Source organism: Bidens hawaiensis, unplaced genomic scaffold (genome assembly GCF_021521415.1).
Source record: "Bidens hawaiensis isolate Kalapana, Puna unplaced genomic scaffold, B.hawaiensis_p1.1 tig00022014_1, whole genome shotgun sequence".
Classification (NCBI taxonomy): Eukaryota; Viridiplantae; Streptophyta; class Magnoliopsida; order Asterales; family Asteraceae; genus Bidens; species Bidens hawaiensis.
Genome location: NW_027493416.1, coordinates 36,895 through 59,199, shown reverse-complemented (window position 1 = coordinate 59,199; position 22,305 = coordinate 36,895). Strand labels below are relative to the sequence as shown.

General features: G+C 36.8%; 2 protein-coding genes and 2 pseudogenes across 2 annotated transcripts; 2 read left to right on the top strand and 2 right to left on the bottom strand.

The window, feature by feature from the left end:
* Positions 1–5,486: 5,486 nt before the first annotated feature.
* LOC143564549 (transcription factor DIVARICATA-like) lies at positions 5,487–6,488 on the top strand (annotated as a pseudogene).
* A 1,254-nt stretch (positions 6,489–7,742) lies between these two features.
* On the bottom strand, positions 7,743–10,483 carry LOC143564527 (protein disulfide-isomerase LQY1, chloroplastic-like). The gene is made up of 4 exons (XM_077051776.1): positions 10,259–10,483; positions 9,266–9,317; positions 8,850–9,006; positions 7,743–7,953 (listed from the first exon to the last, which is right to left on the bottom strand). The coding sequence occupies exons 1-4, from the start codon at positions 10,481–10,483 to the stop codon at positions 7,932–7,934; spliced, it is 456 nt and encodes a 151-aa protein (XP_076907891.1). The 3' UTR covers positions 7,743–7,931.
* Positions 10,484–12,044: 1,561 nt separating this feature from the next.
* On the bottom strand, positions 12,045–15,207 carry LOC143564547 (peptidyl-tRNA hydrolase, chloroplastic-like). Its single transcript, XM_077051790.1, has 8 exons — positions 14,896–15,207; positions 14,099–14,183; positions 13,708–13,775; positions 13,564–13,614; positions 13,402–13,475; positions 12,945–13,003; positions 12,781–12,857; positions 12,045–12,398 (listed from the first exon to the last, which is right to left on the bottom strand). The coding sequence occupies exons 1-8, from the start codon at positions 15,205–15,207 to the stop codon at positions 12,285–12,287; spliced, it is 840 nt and encodes a 279-aa protein (XP_076907905.1). The 3' UTR covers positions 12,045–12,284.
* Positions 15,208–18,035: 2,828 nt separating this feature from the next.
* Positions 18,036–21,383, top strand: LOC143564546 (uncharacterized; annotated as a pseudogene).
* The last annotated feature ends 922 nt before the right edge of the window (positions 21,384–22,305 follow it).

The window sequence follows — 22,305 nt, the reverse complement described above, 5'->3', positions numbered from 1 at the left end:
CCTATGACTGACCTGCGTGAAGGTTTTCCTCATCTTTTCCTTAGAAATTCTTGCCGTTTTTTGTGTTTATGCGGGTTTTGCCGCCTTCCACACGCAACGACTTTTCACATTTATGCGGTGAATACCGGCATATCAGTGTTTTGAATAAATTAACCATTCGACGCGCGGTTGTCAATAGGTTAACGTTCAGTTTCCTCTATGAGGATTGTGCGGGTAGGACCGGCACTTTCATTTAGTGGGATGACCGAACCTCACCTATGACTGACCTGCGTGAAGGTTTGCCGTTTTTTGTGTTTATGCGGGTTTTGCCGCCTTCCACACGCAACGACTTCTTCACACTTATTTATGCGGTGAAGACCGGCATATCAGTGTTTTGAATAAATTAACCGTTCGACGCGCGGTTGTCAATAGGTTAGTTCGGTTTCCTCTATCATGATTTGTGCGGGTAGGACCGGCACTTTCATTTAGTGGGATGACCCAACTTTACCTATAACTGACCTGCGTGAAGGTTGGCCGTTTTTTGTGTTTATGCGGGTTTTGCCGCCTTCCACACGCAACGACTTACTTCCCCACTTATGTATGCGGTGAAGACCGGCATATCAGTGTGGAAAGTTCATAAGTATAAATGTAAGATTATCAGCGTCAATGTGATAAGGAGAATCATTTCCATTAGAAGTGGCTCTGGGCCTTTTCTTTTACAAGTTTGGAATTGATCTACATGCAGACTGTGTAATTGAGCTCCCTTCCATGTTGTTTGGATGGGAGTGCCATCGAGCCGATATGCAATTGGTTCGGAATCTCGTTGTTTACGCAGTATGTAGTCTCCAACATTGTAGCTGCATTTGTGTTTTTCCCAACTGGGGTTCTACACGCGTTGGCCTGCTCAGCATCCTTTACGCCAAGAGGTGTGCGAGTTCTCCATTTCTGACGAATGTCTCGATGATGTCCTTCAAGTCTATGCATTCGTCGGTGGTGTGGCCTGTTGTCCTGTGGAAGTCACAGAATTTGCTCTGATCAGCGTTGTGACGCTCTCGGATTATTGGAGCCTTTGGCCATGGGAGCCTCTCGGTGTCGAAAATCTCGGTGACGCTTTTGGTGAGCGGCGTCCACCGGGGGTTCCGTTTCGACGACTGCCTGTTGTCCTTTCCGCCTAACCGAGGGTGCGAGCCGGATGAGGTGTCGAAGTTTACCCTTGACTGCCAAATACCCAACTTCCTCTTTTTGTTTAGTCGGGCGGTAAGGACGTTATTTTCTCTTGTTTTCTGGGTGTAGAGGTTTGTGCTTTGGGGAAGATTTCTACCCAGTTGCTTTTCCGTTTCCGCGAAGCGTTTAGCTGCTGTCATGATGGCGTCCCATGTGGATGGCATGCCATCTTTACCCGTTAAGGTGCGGATGAGCTCTGGGTCTTTCGCGCCCTGGATGAAAGCAGCGCGAACAAGATCTTCGCTAATACTGCCCAGACTTAGCTTCTTTGAATTGAAGCGCGTGATGAAGTCTAGTAAAGACTCATTTTCCTCTCGGATGCAGTTGAGGATTGTCCATTGCTCTTCAGTGTACTTTCTTTGTTGACTGAAGTGTTGGCTGAACTTCTGTTGGAAGTCTGCCCAATCGTAGATGTGGTGGACCGGTAGACAGTCGAACCACACTCTGGCTGCTCCAACCAACGTCATCTGGAACATATAACACCACGTGGGTTCCATCCAGTTGCTGACGGTTGCCCCCGCTATGAATCTGTTCAAATGATCGTCTGGGTCGGATATACCATCATAGGTGCCGATGTTGGACATCTGTTTGGCACTTCTTGGGGCGATTGCTTCCGCAATGTCTCTTGCAAACTTGGAGTTTCCCGCATTTGCAGCGGTTGGTCTGAAGGTTTTAGAGAAGTCACGTGGGTTTCCACCCGCGTTTTTTGGTTTGAAGGTTTCTCCAAAATTCCTTCTTGGTTGGAAGTCCGTTTTCTTACGCTTCCCTTTCGCCTTATGGCGAGGGTTTACGTCGGTGTCGGATTTCTCCGAATCATCGTCCAAGTACTCGCACTCATTGCTCATGTTGAGCTGTTGTCGAGTGCTTCCGAATTCGTCAGCCTGTTGGAGTGAACGTAAGCGTTCATCCAACTCAGCTTGGAATTCCCTTTGACGTTTTTCCGCCCACGCTTTAACTTGTTCAAGTGTTTGGCGGGGGGGTCTCGTCTGTTGTCTTTCCACCTGGGTATCAATGAATCCCAGGGGAGGATTGTTTACTGCACTTGCCCCGGCTCGGGTAACCGGGGTAGTGTTCGTAAAATTTATTGCACTTGCCCCGGCTTGGGTAACCGGGGTAGTGTTCGTAAAATGCGTGTATTCGCCGGTGTTCCCCCCAGTAGCTGGGGTTGTGGTTACCGGGGTTTCTTGGTTACTCCCTAGCCTGGGGACCGGAGTAACGTTAACCAACTTTTCGGAGGTTTTGAAAAAACTGAGAGAATTAGTTCTAGCTTTTATGCATGGATGGCGCCAATGAAGAAACACTAATTGACCCCGGGCAGATTACAGATAATCTGGTGGTTAAATAGATGTTTCCCACGAGGGGTTAGGTCCGGAAAAGATGGTTCTTCTGATGACCTGCAAAACAGACACCGTGAGCTCGTCACTGAGAAGGGGGGGTACCTCCTTGTGACCACCCTCCGGCGTGAGAATCAGACTAGATTGCTCTTGAATATAAGTGTATATTAAGAGATTGCTAGAGAAGATAAGATAATGAGATATCAGATAATGTAAGATAATGTAATGTGTCCATACCATTCCAAGGTGTTGGAGTATTTATAGCCGAAGGTAGGTTTCCAAGAAGGTACAGCCGGCTGAATAGTATTCCTGTTCTGCCAACTGTGGGCTACGCACATGCCATGCTGGTAGTTGGTGGGTAGGCAGCGGCTGATAGTGACCAGGCCGGCTGTGTACTATTCTTTTCCACCAACTGCAGGCTATGCACGTGCTACAACAGGTTGGTGAGTAGGCAGCGGCTGATAGTGACCAGGCCGGCTGTGTACTATTCCTTTGTCACAGTGAGCTGTCGCTGCTTTGGTCAGACCTTTTGTCCATACCTCGTCAGGTACAGTACAAAAGGTCCTCCAGTAGCGTACGGACTGGCTCATTTGGGCGGGAGTATTCCCGGCTTTGGGCGGGAGTGTTCCTGGCTTGCTCACTCCTTCTTCAGGTGACTACTGAATTATTTAAGAGTTAAGTGCCTTGTGCGTGTAGCCTTGCTGTGCGGGTAGCCTTCCCTGATGGCTAGTATCCGTTACTGCGGGAACAGGCGGAGTACGTCGACCATTGGGAGGCTTTTCCTGCGGGAACAGCTTGCGTACTGCGCGTAAGGACGTCACGTCTCTGAGCATGGTGGGTCCTGCGGATCCAGTTGGTTTCTGCTCAGACGTCTCTCTTCAAGGTGAGTCTTGCGAGTTTAGCCTTTGCGCAGACGTCCCTGTTGAAGGTGAGTCTTGCGGTTTCAACTGCGCAGACGTCCCTCTTTGAGGTGAGTCTTGCGGGTCCAACTGGGCTCTGCTGGGACCTACCTCTTCACTTAGTATTAAAAAAATCAAATTAAAAGCGAGAAACCTTTAATAATACGAGGAACACTTACCTCCATTGCATGACCGAAACCGAAAAAATCGATCAAAAAGAAACTACAAAACTGAAACCGAACAAAAATGAAATTGAAAAAACCGGCCAAACAAAACAAAAACCAAAAACGAATCCGAAATTGACAAAAAACAAACAAAAGAAACCGAAATCCAACCCATCCAGTGCTCCGAAACCGACCAAAAAGAAACAAAGGAAACCGAAACACAACCCGTCCAGTGCGAAACTCGTGTCGGCTCGAAACCTAATTTGAGCCAAAACCTAAACCGAACTCGTTCCAATCCAAATCCCATTTTAACCTGAGTCTGCCACTTTTCCTTAAGACACTAACCCACATCAACCCATTTCTTTAAATTTGTCGACCAATTTTGACCCGAAAATAAGAAATTGGAATTTCAAGTGACCAATTTTGACCAAGTTAGTTAAAATCTATTGCCCAAACAAACCCATATGATTTTTAAAACAACTCAAATTAACCCATTGAAAATGGCTTGGGTCAAAATTGACACCCGTATAACACAACATTATCATAAAGATAAAATTTAAAGTTAGAAAAGAAACCAAAAGTTATAAAACATTAAGGGTGGCAAAACAAACTCAAATGGGCTGTTTTGGGTCAATTTGGATAATTTTTAAAATTGCGATGGGTCAGGATGAATCAAAAGAATTTTGCAGGAATATTAAGTTGGATTGGGAAAATGCTAGTGGCTTTTGGTTATATATTAGAATGGGTTTGTTTATGGTTAGAATGGATGAAAACATACTTTATCCAATTTTTTTTCAAAAAAAAACCCACGGAACTGAGTTGAAACCGAGAAATCGAAATCGAAACCGAAATCATTGAAACCAAACATATAACGAAACCAACCGCAATGAAAAAAAGCAAAACTGAAGCAAAAAAAAAAACTAAACAAACCGAACTTGAACCGAGACAAAACCGTTTTTTAATGAACGAGGAAGACATGGGAAACATTTTAGTTATTTTACTTTTTGCGTTTTTGATTTATATTTTGAATTATTATTTTTTTATTATTTTTTTGAAATTTTTTTTGAAAGCCTTTGTATTTTAACCTTTACTTAGTCAAGATGAGTTTACCTCATCTTGACCCATACCCATCCTAAAACGAATAAAACCGAGAAATTGAAACCGAACAAAACCGAAAACAATGAAACCGAATATATACCGAAACGGAAAAAAAATGAACCGAAAAAAACAGAACCTGAACTTCGACAAAACGAGTTTTTTTTTAAGCGAACGAGAGCGACGGGGGAGACATTTTAGTTATTTTATTTTTGCGTTTTTGATTTATATTTTGAGGGGTTTTTGAAACCATTTACATTTTAACCTTTACTTGGATCAAGATGGATTAACTTTACCCATCTTGACCCATATTCATCCTAACCCTCTATTTTAAAAATCCATCATGACCCAAACTCATTCTAACCCATCACCAAAATCCAACCCAACCCACTCCTATTGAAAATTATAATATGACCTTGAATAACAAAAATATAAGTTGGGATGAATTTTGTTCCATAGGAATGTTCTCTAATATTTCTCACATCTGGGTACGTCATTATTGATATTATTTTCCCCAATAACAATACAAGTATTTAATATTTATGAACAACATACCAAATGCTAAAAATACTCTCTACAAATTTATATCATTTGAAAATAGAAACTGAGAATATATTTCACGGAATTATTTACCATGTATTGAATAATAACCCCGACACTTAACTATTTTTTCGTATAAATATCAACAAAACAGCTGTACAAAGGGAGAAGATCTCGTGTAGGTTTGCACATATTATATATAAAAAAAAATATTAATTCAATTCACCATGCACAACGACCAGGACAACAATATGACCGTCCAGTGGACGACACACGAGCACTCGATGTTTGCAAATGCGGTGGCGAATGGATCGAATGGGTTGGAGGAGATTGCTGGCATGATTCCAGGTAAGAAACCGGACGAGGTGGAAGCGTACTACAAGGCGCTGGTGGGCGAGTTGCTTGAAATTGAGGCGGGTCAGGTTGAGTTACCTAATTATCCCGATGGTGATAGTTACCCGAGTAAGGCAAAGAAAGCCGAATCGGTTGTGAATGAGGATCATTCGGGGTCTAAACCTCGAGAAAAGGAGAGGAAGAAGGCGAGGAATCCGTGGACTGTAGAAGAAAACAAGTACGTTAACTCTTTTTATTGTATTGTTTGTAATTTTTGTATAATGATTTTGCACCATGCATACTTTGCATAGTCCAAGAAACCCAGAAAAACGAACCGAAACCAATAGTTAGATTTTGAACTTTAGTAAAAACCGAAATATTGGTTTTGGTTTGGTTTTGTGTTTTGTTAACAACTAATATAACCAAACCGAATCGAAATAACTAAAAAAAATAAAAGCCATTAAAATTGAAGCTATCGATTAATGTATTGAATTTACAACTTTTTATCTTTTATTTTGAATGTAAGTATCCATATGTTCAACATTCATGGTTATTTTTTAGGTTCGGTGTTAGCCCAAAACCGCACCTTATGTTTCTTTTATATAGTATACGGTAATTCTTGATTAATTTGGTTCATGTTTACAGGGGGTTCTTGGAGGGGCTGAAGAAATATGAAAAAGGTGACTGGAAAAGCATTTAAAGAATGGTGGTGATGGACAAGGACGCCGACACAAGTGGCCAGCCATGCTCAGAAGTTTTTCCTTCGGCAGGCTCTACTGAAGGAAGGGAATAATAATAACAGGCAATGGAAGAAAAAGAGATACAGCATTCATGACATAACCACAACGGATGATGCGTCAACAACATCATCACCCTCTGATTTAAGTGGTAGCCAAGAAAGGTTTCGCAATCATCAGTAACATTATCTCCGAGCATTCAAAAGGTTACCGAACAACCTACGTCATCAACACTAGCAACAACGAGTTTTTATGATAACAAAGGCAATGCAACAACATTCTCATCCCATTATTTCAATGGCGGGCAATATTATGGCGGCCAAGGGGTAGGAGCACTGCCATCTTATAGTTTATGTGGCGCCAAGGTGGAGAAGCACCGCAGCCATTCTCTAGTAATTATTATGACGGCCAAGCAGGAGCACATCCGGGGCATGAGTTTGAGTTTGGTTTTTATAATGGCTACCCTGGTCATGAGACTAATCTTTGAATATGAAAGACTTAACCTCCAATTAAGCCATCAGCACTAGCTAGCTTAATTGTCTATAAGTAACAATATGAAGTACCATTATTAGCTCAAGTAGCAATTATAACTAGTTTCTGGATTTTGATTTGAATTGGTTTATTTTGGTTTTTGTTTACTCTTTTGAAGAACTATATAATATTATTGCATGATTTTCTACCTTTCTGTTTAGCATGTCTCTCCATATACAAGTTTTAAAAGTTGATTGTTTTCTGTCACCTTAGACTCCATAAATTATAAATTTATATACAAATGCAATGGGGTAGATAACTAATTACCTGTATTAAGTCACGGTTGAAGTAATATTTATAAGAGAAAATCCACAAAATGACCATTTGACCCGACTCTTTCTAAGTATGGTCAAATAATTCAAAAATCCCCTGAATTCGAATTGGATTTAGTTTGAATTTCGCATTTTTCGAATGCTTAAGGCTCCTACTTACAATAAACTTCTAAAAAATAGAAAATGAATGAGCAGTCTTATTAACTCAACAATCATCATCATCATCATCATCATCATCATCGTACTCAGTATATCTCACCAATAGCAATGCTATGGTAGGGTCTGAGGAGGGTAAGATGTAGACAGCCTTACCTCTATCCCATAGGGATAGAGAGGCTGCTTCCGGTGAGACCCCCGGCTCGATAGTAGTTTTGCATCAAGCCTTGGACATAAGGCACATAGCACTCAATCATCGGGACACCGGCTGATCGGTGCATGTGCCCTTGTCTTTCGGCTATCAACGCCACCACATGATGCCTGATTAACCTTCCGCCACTTTTAACGTTATTTTCACGAGATTAGTAAAATAACGTCAAAATTAGTGCAATTTTACTTTTGCCCACCCGAGGGTTCACACATATATACATTTGCGCACCGCAAGCAGGGCGTTTATTGCCCACCCGAGGGTTTAACTCAACAAGAATTGTACAAATTCAGGAAATTTACAAAGAATTATAATAAAGCTACTTATAAGGAAGAGAGATATATATTGCTTGTTCTTTATGAGAAAATGGAAGAAACAAAGATGTTCATTCATCTTTACAGTAAATAAGGTTAATTACCCTCTGATTATGATCCAAAATCCGCCACCAATACATTTCATTTAATCATCATCCTTGAATTCCCTGGAGATGTGAATCACAATTTGCACGAGTTACAATATGAGGCGTCAATTTTGACCCATTTACTAATGAATAACTAGATTCAGGATACATTTTTATCTCTAACGGGTCAAACCAATATATTAGAAAACTTGCCTTAGGAAACTGGCTGAAACTTGAAAGTCACCCAAGGGGTATTTTATATATAGAACCTCATAAATTGCTTTTTTAATTCTTGAAAAAATATAAACTTTTGTAATAATATAATTTTTAAAATTATATTCAACACACTAACTATTTATATAAAAAAGTTGGACCCGGTACAAATAAAATTAGCATAGTAAACATACAAACAACTAGAATAATTACAGTTTTGAACTAGTGTAATTATGTTATAAAAAATAATATAGTGTAATAATAATTACTCTAGTTCAAAAGTTATGGAGTGTTAATAATTACACTAATGTTAACATAATTAAACTAGTTATTTGTATATTTCTGACGCTAAAAGTCATTTGTATTTGATCTAAACAAATATATAAAAAGGTATATTGTTTGGGGAAAAAAATGGTTTGAATAACTTCTAGAGGCCACAAAGTATAAATTTAGTTTCATTTAAAGAAACTTGCATAAAATTATCAAATGATAAAATGTCCATGGGTTTACAACTTTTTTCACATCTAGTGCTAAAATGACCAAAATGCCCCTAAATCTACATCAATACGCTTTGAGAATCCATCTATAGTTTGACTATTTCGACTACATCAAGATGCATTTTTTATCATTTACAACTCTCGATGTAACAAAAGCTTTAAACTTGGGGTCATTTTGTTATTCACAAATTTTTGGCAATTTTGTGAACTCGAAAGTGATTTTAATAACATGTAAACTACACATGACATATTTTGTGCGAGTCATACCTGCGGTCAAGATACCGAGGTTGTATACCACTGCCTTGACATGTAGTGCAGGTCAAAGCACCCGCACCGTCACAGTTTATGCATTTAGAAACTTCTTTTTCTCCACCTCCAAGCTCAACTGTTATATTACCACTTCCTGTGCAAAACCTGCATGATTCTGGAAAATAATTTAACATCTATCAAAATTAGAGTAACATAAAAACATATGCAACAAATGTTTAATGATTATTTTAGATCATAAGTTTCATTAATATTTGATTTTACAATGTGATGAGAAGTACATAACTTCAGAGTATTAGCATACATAAATATATATTATTCATTTGTTATGTAATATGAATCTTCAAATGAATATAACCTAACTTGATAATTTACTAGAAATTAGAAGTTTAAGAAAAACTAAAATAATCACTTACGTGCCCCGGTTCCATTGCAGGGGAAGCATGGCTGTGTGTTCTCTCGTTTTGCCTGCAGTAATATACATTTTTAAAAGAATAGGTAGTATACGCAGCAGTGCCAACAAGTTGTCAAAGTTTTGCAAGTCAATATCTGATTCAGATTTTGTTTCAATAGCAACTAGCATCAGTTTCACATATTCATGTATTAAGTGTTTCATGAGTGTACATGACACAATGTGCTAGACCCTAGAGGGTGTTTGGATGTTTCAATAGCAACTAGCATCAGTTTCAAATATTCATGCTTTTAAATGATTAATGCAACTTGAAGAATCATAATCAGATTGCTAAGGGCTGTTTTACTATCACAATAATCAATTTTCTTATAGCTGTTCCAACCCAAACTATATATCAAGATAACCATAATCATGATCATTTCAACCAAACACTCAAAACAAATGTCAAGTCACAATACATTTAACAAGCATCCAAACACCCGCATACAAAAATCATCCATATATCCATTTTGGAGGGGCACAAAAAAACCGTTTAGGACTTAGAACCAGTTTGGAACCGATTGAAACGTAGGTTTCAGGCCAGTTTGGCATTTTCAGAGCGAAACCAGTTTGAAACTGGCGGTTTATAAACTGGTACAAGGAACAAGTTTCAAACCTACCCGAACCGGTTTCACACAGGGGCGAAGGCTATATCCGGTGGCCCCGGTTTTTTCGTTCAGTAGTGTAAATTTTCGTGAGTTCATTTTGAAATTTTTTATAGATGTTGAGTTCGGACACCCCTGAGTTATTTTTTTGCGACTTCCAACCCGAATTGGTTTTGACTTTTGACTACATTGACTAGGAACAGGTTTGTCTACTCCATATGCCTAATAACAAGTAACTAAATCACAAATATTTTGGTGCATTTTTAAAATAAATAAGTAATCAAAGTAACGACAACACAATTAGAGAGTATCTATCTTAATAATTCGAAATGAGATTGAAGAAGAAAACATACAGCACCGTCAATCTGCGTTTCGTAGAAAATGGGAATGCCGATTCCAACGGCAACGCTGACGACTCCAACGGCAACAGCCACCACCGTGTTCTGATCGAGTTCAGCTTTGATGAGGTGAGGAAAGCCTTTGCATTTGAAGAAGGAAACCGAGTGAGGATGCTGAGAAGAGAGATTCAATGGTTGATGATGGATGAAAGGAGAACGAAAGGAGGTTACGGATGACATTGCTTTGGTGCCACAAAGAAACAAGTCAGTCTGTCTGTTGGAGATTGGAGGGAGTTTGGATCATGTGGGGTCGTTCCAATTTTCAACCACTAGAACATGGCTATTGGATTGCTTATTAACCACGTATGCATGCATATATTATGAATAAATTATTTATATAGTTTTTATTAATACCTACCGGTCCCAACTTTTAACGTATTTATTTCTAACAGTTCGCGACTAACAAAATCATAACATCGTTAGTTTCAGGTCGCTGGAAAACTTGTTTTTTTTCCCGAAAACTCAACATTTTCGTCCCAAACATCTTGGTAAATTGTATTGGACATTTAGGAACCTGCTTGTAGTAAAAGCCCTAATTATTGAGGTCGCCGAAAGCCCTAGAACGATCGTCATAATCCATTGATGGTGCTCAAGTGCTGGTAGTTGGTTGGCGGTGAGTCAATTGGTAGTGGTAGTTGGTTGGCGGTGAGTCAATTGATGGTGGTGACGGAGTTCATGTGGTGTTTTCTGGCAACAAATTTGACTTTTCCAGCAAAAAAACGTTTTTCCGACAACCTGAAACTAATGGCGTTAGGATTCTGTTAGTCGCAGACCAATAAAAACAAATACGTTAAAAGTTGGGACTGTTAGTAGCCAATTAATTAGTTGGGACCGACAGTGAAGGCAACGGTTGAGATAAATAAAAACCAATATACCAATAAATTAACATTAAAAACACGACTCACTCATATAAGCCTTGTTTTATTTTAAACGAACCTGCATAACAGTTTCTACATATTATATAGGTCATATAAAGTTATACAACCTACATAAAAAAATAATTGGGTCGTACAACTTATTAGTGGTGTGTTGTATGGCTTGTTTCTAAATTAATAACACAGTAAATAAATAAATAAATATTTTAACAAGCAATTCTGAAGACCCTAAAGAACAGGAAGTTTGGTTGATTTCGAACAATTATTTAGTTACAAAGTGTAGTGACTATAAGTGGTAATGTTTTATGTAATCACGCCAATTGCAAGTATGTAACGTTGACGGTTTATTGACCCAACCGATTCATATGGACTTCATAAATTCCATGTGAAACATTTCAAAGCATTTGCAATGGAGTTTGTCGATCTCAAAAAATCTGATGTGGAAAAGAATGAGAGTAGAGAGAGAAGGCAATTGGCCCATTGACTCATGGATTATCCATGGCCAAAGCTTGCAGGTTTTGTGAGAGGGGAAGAAAGAGAAGTATGCGTGGTCCATAATTTTGGAGAGAAAAGAGCATGCTTTGTGACTGAAGTACCGAAAAGACGGTTTTTAAGGGGCGGTTGACAAGCAAGGTGTCGCGACACAATGTAATGCGACAACCATCCATGACTCATGTAGTGTGGAAGCTCTAACAAGCTATCACCATTGCTATACATTTCAACGCCATTCGTTATGCTAAAAAAAAAAAAAACCACTCGTTCGACTTATTTAGTAGGTATTGACGTGGTCCTATAAGTTTTTCCAAACGGGTTCTCACACCTAAAAGCAAAAGGCATGGAACATGGGTCCACCACGTGTTCAAATAGACAAAGAAACCATAAACCATTTAAGTAAACATTATTCCCTATCATTTGATAAGAGATCAAAGTCTTGATCATTAGACACATTTGCATGTAAAAATACCAATCAAATACATCATTCCCATAATAGTTTAATCATATACCTAACAATACACAGTTGTGGTATAGGTCCAAAAATTGTTCATAAATAATAATCATCTCAACATGCTCTACGGTGTCTATCTTTCTTGTAGTAAACAGTTTCCTTATTGAATCTGTTTCACGGGCTTCGGACTGTTCACAAATGTTGCACTCTTATCAAAACCTTGGAGTAAAAGAATCCGAATCGCTTCAATGCCAGTTTGAAATGTAAAATCCAGCTGTAACAACACACGGTGGCATGTTTATTCATATACATTTAGCATGATTTCAACCAATTTGGCGTGTTTCCCTTGCAGTTACATCTTTAACCCATTACAGTATACCCCAAACCAAACCACTTGTATTGTATACATAAATTTCAAATGACTTTCAACACTGGACCCACTGAACCCTTTTGACCCATAATAGATAAAACAAAACCAAAACCAACCCATTTTTATACTTTTCACATAATTTTGACCCGTTTGACGTTTTTCTTTCTAGTTGCAAATTTTAATCTCACACGTGTGGCCCATTATACTAAATATATGACCCAAACCCATCTGTATATAATCGGGTCAAAATTGCCACCTTGTAGTGCTATGTCAGTATGTCACTTACCTCCTCACTTTCTTGTTTGTTAAATCTTCGAAGAACATAGCTAGCAGCTTCCATCTTGCCAGGTGGCCTCCCAATGCCTACAGATGTTAGTCACTCAATACTACATAATATATTGATGATCATAAAATATTATTGGTAAAAATAATAAAAAAGAGATCAGTAACCTATTCTTAACCGAGGAAAGTCACGAGTCCCTTTAAGGTGATTGATCACACTCTTCATCCTTCAACAACATAAACATCATCAGTAACAAGGAACACGAATGAAGATAAAACGAATACAATTATGGATTTTAACTAAAAACCAAACAAGTTGAGTGCGTTAAAGGTCATCCATGTATTTACAGTTTCCTAAATTGTTTTTTTCACTAAAATTGGACCAGCATTTGATTGATAGTATCTGTAAAATTATATATAACAGATCCAACCCATGTGTATATAATTTTTTGAACGATTACCTAACCCGCCCGACTAGCCCATTTGTCTTGTATAGTTACTAATCATGTGTATTTTGTATTCTGGGTTAAACCATCATATTAATTATCTAACTTGTAACTTGTGAATTTATCTCAACTAAAAACCAAACAGCTATAAAAGCAAGTAATGGTGTGACGGCATTTACCCGTTGTGTCCCCCATGTCCACCCTTTGGCAATAACCGTAACTTTCCAAAAGGCAAATCTAAGTCATCATAAATCTGCAAGTGATGTATCATGACTCATGAATTCAAAGTATATAAAAAGATGATAACAATTAAAAAAAAAAAACCATTTTAGAGACTTTACCAAGAGTACTTGCTTTGGTGAAATCTTATAGAAGGAAACAATTGCTCCAACCTTTTTAAAAGAAACCAAGAAGTCAATAAACTTTTTTAAAATAAAAAGATAAGAAAAGCAGAAGCAGGTGCATGATCAGATGAGCTTACTTACAGACTCACCACTAGCATTCATGAAAGTTTGTGGCTTAGCAAGAATCAATGGAGTATTTCCAATACACCCTAAATAATAATAATAAAAATGTCATAAAGCCAACACTGAAACCCCCAATGCAACATCAAGAATGAGCTTTATGCATTTATAACATTATGATGCAAAAACAATTAAAACTAAACCAGAAATCCTTAAGGCCTTAGTAAGCCCGTTAGTTTAAATTTAGAAAAATAGATACTTATAGAAATGAATTCATGAAGTTATTTAGCTCTGAAATGACTTGTAGGTAATGTAGCAACTAACTTTGAGCTTATAAAAAACTGATAGCTTATGAAAATAGATGTTATATTGCATACATATTTTAAAAACAATGGTGAAATTGATCACATACCTTTGCCAAAAAAAGCTTTGAAGGAAACACTGCTCATCGAGATACCCTCCGCTTCTGCTATTGCATCCACCATCTCAAAACCTACCTGCAAGTATCAATCTCATACTTATACATCCAAAATCATATAACATTGAACTAATTACCATAAACAGCCAATTTGTGACAACAATTTGAATAAAATTATACTAATTTAATGCTAAAGACATATTTACATTTCATAAATTCTTTTTAATTTCAGTACATAATACTCAGACATCTAAATGGTAGCTTACAATCATTCATAATTCAAAAGGTTATTTATCAGGGGTGTAAACAAGCTGAGCTCGAGCTTGACTAGGCTCAATCTTGGCTCGTTTAACTTTACCAGAGCTCAAACTCGACTCGTGAGTAGTTTTTCACACTCTAGACTCGGCTCGTTTATCATTTATTACTTAACTAAATTTATAATAACTTTTTAATATATATTTTCATTATAATTTTTATATATAACACAATATATTATTTAGTAACTTTATTATAGCTTTATGCATAATAATAGTTATTGTATACATAAATAAATAATAGGCTCGTTTAGGATCAAGCTCAATAAGCGAAGCTTAAGCTCGTTAAAGCTCGGCAGGATTCGAGCTTTTAGCAAGCCGATCTCGAGTGACTTGGCTCATTTACACCCCTATTTATCATTATCCCTTCCAATTCCCACCTAATAACTATTTGCCCAAACAAATTCCACAACTAATCAACAGAAAATAAACTATTTAATCCAAATTCATAATATACATAGAGATAAGAATACAAACATTGTGGCGTGTGCGGTTATACAGCTTCCCAGGGTTTCCAAGCCCTACAATCAGCCACGGATATTGTTTCGGAGGCTTATTAATACTAATATTATTAGTATCCTCCTTAACCGTTGCCGGTTCTCCGGATGATACATTAGACTTGATTATCGAACCGGATGAAGATGAAGAGGATGATGAATACATTGAAATGGTGGTTTTATAATAAGATAAGGATGAGATGAAGAACCGACGGCAGCGGTTGAAGGTGGAAATGGTGGATGATGGCGATGGTAACGACGGTGATGATAAGATTCCGGTGGCAATGGTCATGGTGGTTATGAAGAAATTGTGACGAATGAAACGCCAAAATGGTGGGTATGCTGAGCCCAAAAACTCCTTGAACCGGTCTGTTTAAACACGGGACGGGTTAAGCCTAGCCCGAAGCGACCCGAGGCCAAAATCAACATAAAATCGAAGACCGAGGACCCGACTTAAGAAGGCATTTACGCGTGTAAATGTGCTGAGCCCGTTTTGATTTATGAGAGTTAGAGCTCACTTAGGACCGTCTCTGAGAATGCAGGAGACCTCGAGGATCTTGTGCGAGTAAAAAAATGGATCCCTAAATATAAAAATTGTTTTTAAAGAGAAACCAAATATACGTTTTATTATTTAAGTATCCAAACTAAATAAGCTTTTATTTTATAATTTTTAGTTGGGTTTGAATTTAGTTATCACTTTTGTTTAAAAAAACTATATATAAGCTACACCCTAGTTTTATCTTCTTTGCGTTTGTTTATTATTAACTTATATATGTATATATCAAACTTTATTTTTTTATTTTGGGCCCCTAAAACTTTTGGGCCTTATGCAACGACACAACCCGCACATGCTACGGGCTGGCCCTGAGCTCACACACGACTTGTTTGGAGCTCTTTTATCAAAACTCGAGCTCGGCTCATTTGTAGTTTATTAATTTATTTATATCATTATATGTGCTTCTTTTAGCCTTTTTATATAACTTTGAGAAGACATAGACGAGCCTAGCTCAACTCGAGCTTGTGTAACATTAAGTGAGTCAAAGCTCGGTTGTGGGGTGTATAATGGATACATAGAATTACAAAAAAGATAAAACGTAAAAATACACAAGCATAAACAAGATATCTAAACAAGTTTGAATCAGTTTGAGCTCGTGCAAGACCTTAAACAGGCCAAAGCTTAGCGGTTTAGTATGAAACAAAAAAAGAAGTGGTAAAACTTAAAAACACACATGGATCGTTAAGGCTCAAGGAGCATAAACGAGATTTCCATACAAGACTAGAGCTCGGCATCAATAACCAAACTAGCCTTAACACAACAAAGAAATTCACCAGGGCCGGCTCGGGCATAGGGCAACGTGGGTAATCGGCCGGGACATTTATTTTTCGAGGCACAAATTTTTGTATATATATATTATGAAAAAAAAATGTATATTTAATTTTTTAAATAATTATACAATGACTAGCTTGGCCTAATGACAAAGAAGTATGACTCCCAATAAAAAAGTTATAGGTTATATTATTTCGAGGCACTTGATAATTTTTTAAGTATATTTTTAAGCCAAATAAACCAATTTAAAATTTTAATTATTTAAACCCAACAAAAAACCATTTACATAAGTTCCAAAATTTTTTAAAGTATATTTTTTCGTTAGTTGTTAGGATCAATTAGGGTATCCAGCCATTTTATTTCATTTAGGGTCACGCCCTTTTTATTTCGTATAAATTCTCAGAGCACCACTGGCGTCAAAATCAAATGGTTTCCATAACCAAGTCACGACTCACAAAACACAATCCTTTACAATACATACCCCTGAACCCTAATTCACCGGCAGTTGCACATAGTAGCCAATACGTATCAATCTACACCACCTGATTGACCTCCGTATAAGGTAACTATATCCCATACATCCTGATTTAACTTTGTACGTCGTAAATTAATCAGAAACTTAATTATCGGATACGTACGCTTATTTTACTACCCATAACTCAAAAGTAGGGGTGCAAACGAGCCGAGCCCGAGCCCGAGCTCGACTAGGCTCGAGCTCGGCTCGTTTAACTTATATGGAGCTCAAGCTCGGCTCGTTTACTATTTATTAATTAATTTTTTTTATATTTCTAATTATATATACGTATAATTAGATATATTCAATTATAATTTTATGTATGAATAATATATATTATTTAATTATTTTTCATATATATATATATATTAATTAATATTATTAAATATAGATTAAATAATTATATAAATGGCAGGCTCGCGAGCTGGCTCGAGCTCGATAAGTGAAGCTTGGGCTCGGGCTCGTTTATTAAACGAGCTTACTTTTAGGCTTGAGCTCAGGCTCGTGCTCGATTAAGCTTGGCTCGTGAGCTTTTTCACGAGTCAATCTCGAGTAGCTCGGCTCATTTGCACCCCTACCCATAAGCAAAGCTGAAAAGTACTTAAAAAAAACTATAATTTTTTGGAACATTGTGTGTTAGCCGTTAGGCCACCACACTCCTAAATTTGGAGAGTCATGCCATACTATATTGTCTTAAAGTCTTAACTCCGGGAAATCATACTGTTGGCTGTCACTTGACAGTCATTGTGATGAAAGCCTGGTCTTGGGATTCGAACCGACATCCTTGCAAGGCCCTAACTTAAATTCTGCATTGCCATAATCCACCAAAGTGACACAAGGGGCCAAGTGGGGCCAAGTCCTCCTACCACTATGCCACAAACCAACCCGTTGATCCCTTTCTACCTGCCCACTGGACCGACCGGCTCGCCAGTCCTACAAAGGGTACACAAGATGCACTCAAACGACCTGAACAAAATATTTTATATTTCAAGAACTTATAAATATATCACCTTTTGTTCTTTCAAAAATCAAAAACTTAAATACTGCAAAACAATGAGTATAAACAAAGGATATACAGTACTGTTTGACTCATCAGTCATCATCACCTTTTTCTTTAACACATAGCAATATATTAATATAATCAGAAATCTCTTCAATATTTTTCGGTTTTATTTATTTACTAATGAACCACTCATGATAAATGTAATGTAGCTAATACCTCTCTTGTTTTACAAAAATGCAGTCTGATATTACCCCAGTGGCATTCTTCTAAGTTATAATGAGTAAGATTTTTTTTTCTTAATTAAAAAAAAATAAAATTTTTTGCTCTTCATATGTTAGTTAGTTGGTTAGTGTAAGTACAAAGATAATACTTCTACTTTTTGAGCTGCAGGTAAAGATTCAGGCGATAAAACTCGTAGAGAGAGACGGAAAGAAGCCCGATTAGAAAACAATAAGAAAAAGTTTGACTCATGGATCCAACATCATGTATGAAAAATAAATCATTTTGATTAGTATGTGAAACATGACTTGTATTTTGTTCTGACATGATTTCGTTACTATGTTTATGACAATTTCAGAAGATAAAAAAGACAACGGGCAATCAGAAGCTAGAAAATATGCAGAAGAATACTTAAGTTGCTGAAGTTAAAGAATTGATGGTTAAAGATTCTAAAAAACTAGAACCAAAGAGAAAAAGGAAAACAAAGTTTGAAAAATATTTAGAACTGGAAAACGAAAACGGCGTCGCTTCTGCAAAGGAGGATCTTGCATTGGAAAGAAAACTTGCAAAAAAACTCAAAGTGGAAAAAGGGAAATTATGGGAAGGTGATGATGCACTCAACATATTATTTGAAGGAATTGCATCTGTATTTGAAGAAAATATAGACGCGGAAGAAGCTTCTAGAACAAACATTCCAAGCAAGAAACATAACAAGAATTTAAAGAAAAAGATGAATTTTGTTGTAACTGATCATGAACATAATCATGCAAAATATGTGCCGCCCCAGCTGAGATCTATGTGCAGAAGTGAGTCAGAAGCATATTCTCAAATTCAGAAACGTGTGCGCGGTATGCAAAACTAGGATTCTTTTATTGATATTTGTCTTACAACTATTCTTGATGATACACTCAGAAAGTTATAATTTTGTTTATAAATCTTTATTTGGTTTAATTTCAGGCCTTTTAAATAGGCTTAGTGAATGCAATGTGGAAAGAATTACGCAGGAAATGTCCTCGATTTTCCAGGTAAGCTTTCTAATTTCATATATATTTTTTTTCATATACCCTAAATTTATATACACCCATTTGATAGTAATTAAAGTAAAATAAGTTATTTATAACAAATTTTTATTTTCTATTTAGTGAAACATATTATATGCAACTAATTTTATTTTATATATTGTAACTTTAATATGAAATTAATCTTAATTTTTTACATGCAGTCTATTAGCCGCAGCAACGGTACTCAAATTATCAGTGAAGAAATTTTGGCATCATGTGCAGGTGGACCCCGTGGTAACGAACAGTTGAGTCGAGTTATTATATCTTTTAAATATTATTCCTTTTCATCGTTCTGTTTGGTATTCCTTTGACAAGATTACATTTATACCCTTGCAGGTATGCTGCTGTGTTTTCAGCTTTAGTTTCGGGTTTGACTTGCTTGGTTGGGGTTGACTTTGGTGCGAAGATGCTTGCGTCACTTACAAAGTTTTTGAGGTTCACTGAATAATTTCAATGTTTGATTTTTATGCAATCCGAATTAAGAATTTGATTTTGATAATTTTATATGTTTATGTTAGGATGAGTATAAGAAGGAAGATAATCTTTCCTTGAGGAATTTGACTCTTCTTTTATGTTGTACATATTTGGAGTTTGCTCAAGGTTATTAATTATTATTCACTTTCTTCTGAAATTTCAATTGGAGATAAATGTACTTTTTTTTCGTGTTTTTAATGTAACTATGTTGCAATACCGTTTCAGTGATTTAATATACGACTTCATGTTGATGCTGAGCTCACGGTTGACCGAAGTTGATGTTTCCACTATCTTGACCGTTCTTAATTGTAAGCTTCTCAATACTTCATTGTTTTATTATTTATTAACTGAGTTGTGTAAGTTTACCAGTATGTCGATTTATAACTACATGCTATCTGGCATTCATTAGGTTCTGGGATGAGATTGAGGAGTGACGACCCGATCACCATGAAAAACTTTATTGTTAGCATCCAAAACAAGGTGACTGAACTGAAGACTGCATCTGATGGAAACACTAGAAGTAAAATAGTATGCATTTATATAATTCATTATTTATTAATAGTTTATGCTGATTTTAACTTTATCCATAACTTTATTCGCTTCACGCATGACAGATGGAGGAGTTCATGCTTGAAACCATATTTGACATCAAGAACAACAAAAAGAAGGCTAAAGAGGATACCTTACAACATACTCGCATCAAAAAGTGGCTTCAGAAGGTCATTTATAAAAAGAAGAAAATCTTTCTTTCTTTTCTTTCTTTAAAAAAAAAAGATTAACATTCTTATACTTTTTCTCACAGTTGAGGGTAGAAAGTATTTTAATTCGGGGATTGAAATGGAGCAAGCTTGTTGACCCTGAGAAAAAAGGTCAATGGTGGTTATCGGGAGAGATGATAACTGCAAATAATAATAATATTGAAAATATCACCAAAAAAATCAGTAAAGAAAGCTTAGAAGCTCAAAAAATGCGTCAACTTGCTGCTGGACAAGGAATGAATACAGATACACGAAGGGCGATATTTTATATAATTACATACGCGGAGGATTATATTGACGCGTTTGAAAAACTATTGAGGTTGGATTTGCAAGGGAAGCAGGTATCTATCTATCCGTTTCTTATTATTTGAACCTTGAAAAATATTATAATAAATAGTCTTTTTAATTATCAGTTTGTCATGATATTGTAGGATAGAGAGATCATGCGGGTCGTTTTGGAGTGTGGTCTGCAAGAAAAAGTATTCAATAAATATTATTGTGTTCTGACTTCAAAGTTATGTATTCATGACAAGAACCACAAGTTCACATTACAGGTAATTCAATTACAAAAACATTTATACAGTATTTAATAAGCTGATTTAACAATATATTTAATTTTTTTATTTTGTTTTTCAGTACTGCATATGGGACCAATACTCGGAACTAGAATCAATGGAGGAAATGAGATCAACGCACCTGGCGAAATTTGTAGCAGAAATGGTGTCCGGTTTTACACTTTCGCTTGCAGTTTTATAAAAAGCAGATCTACACGACACAACAAAACTCGGTACTCGTAAAAGAGAGCATTTTAAGAAGTTTTTTGAGACTGTTTTTGAGTATGCAAATAATTTGGTCTGGAATATATTCAAACGTATAGGCGGGTCCCCACGGTATGAATCCGTTAGAGCTGGAATCAAGTTTTTCATAGAAAGGCATGTTATTGGGAATGAGAAGCAATTTGTAGGGAAATACAAAATTGCTAAGAAAGCACTTAAGAGTGTTGAAGAAGACGAAGACCCGTTTCTTTAATAATGCTCTTTTTTTGGAAGATAATACATTTTGAAAACAGTTTAATTTTCTAATATATTTTTAGCCCGAAGATTCTTTGACAATTTTAATATTTTTTATCGTATAGAATTCTCGTACATAGGTCATAGAAGATAAACAGAATACATTCAAAGTAACTGGAGTGTTCCCGACGCGCTTTGCGCGGGGAACTTGACAATGGACCCGCATATTAAAACGCGAATACGCAAACACATCGTAACGAATATCACTTCGGCACAACAAAATAAAAGTTTATCTAACTATCGAAAGAACTTGGTTGGTATTGGTTCGGCTTATTATGGCATTGATGTGGTACCGACGCTCGATATGTGGTTACAATACAAAAAAAATATCCTATTGCGAAAAAAACTCCGTTTTCATCGGAACTTACATAACTTGTTACGAATACAACTTCGTTTTAACGGCGTGACATATAAAAATATGAGCATGTCGTAACGGCATACTAAAGTTTTTAAAATATCGTATGCTAAAGGTTACCAAAGAATTAATAACTTAAACGTATAAGTAATAACAAAAAACTATATGGGAACGAAAGCACATGTTAAGGTACATACTGATAAACCGTAGAAGGAATATTGAATTATTATTGATATGATATTTGTTACATATATAGAATATATATAGAATGAGATATTACACTTGAATACCACCTAATATTATCCTATTGTCTAATATTCCCCCGCAAGTTGAGGGCGGGAAACGACCTGCAACTTGGACCTCAATTGTAGAAAACGGTGTGATGGTAGTGGTTTGGTAAACACACCATCAATTTGATCATGTGTAGATATGAACTGAACATTCAATTTGCCTTGAGCAACTTTTTCTCTAACGAAGTGAAAATCCACTTCCACGTGTTTTGTCTGAGCATGAAACACAGGATTAGCAGAAAGGTATGTAGCACCTAAATTATCACACCAAAGTGTAGGAGAAGACTTGCCAATGATATTGAGTTCCTTTAAGAGAGCT

Bases quoted from the DNA above. Each gene is read 5' to 3' on its own strand.
- LOC143564527 (XM_077051776.1), bottom strand. From the start codon at position 10,483: ATGTCATCCGTAACCTCCTTTCGTTCTCCTTTCATCCATCATCAACCA. The intron at 9,318-10,258 runs GTATGTTTTCTT...ATATTACTGCAG, and splicing joins AAACGCAGATTGACGGTGCT to GCAAAACGAGAGAACACACA. The intron at 7,954-8,849 runs GTATGACTCGCA...TCACATCTCCAG, and splicing joins CCTCGGTATCTTGACCGCAG to GGAATTCAAGGATGATGATT.
- LOC143564547 (XM_077051790.1), bottom strand. From the start codon at position 15,207: ATGACCATTGCCACCGGAATCTTATCATCACCGTCGTTACCATCGCCA. The intron at 13,776-14,098 runs GTATGTGATCAA...ATTATTATTTAG, and splicing joins CAAAGCTTTTTTTGGCAAAG to GGTGTATTGGAAATACTCCA. The intron at 13,004-13,401 runs GTAAATGCCGTC...ATGTTGTTGAAG, and splicing joins GGACATGGGGGACACAACGG to GATGAAGAGTGTGATCAATC.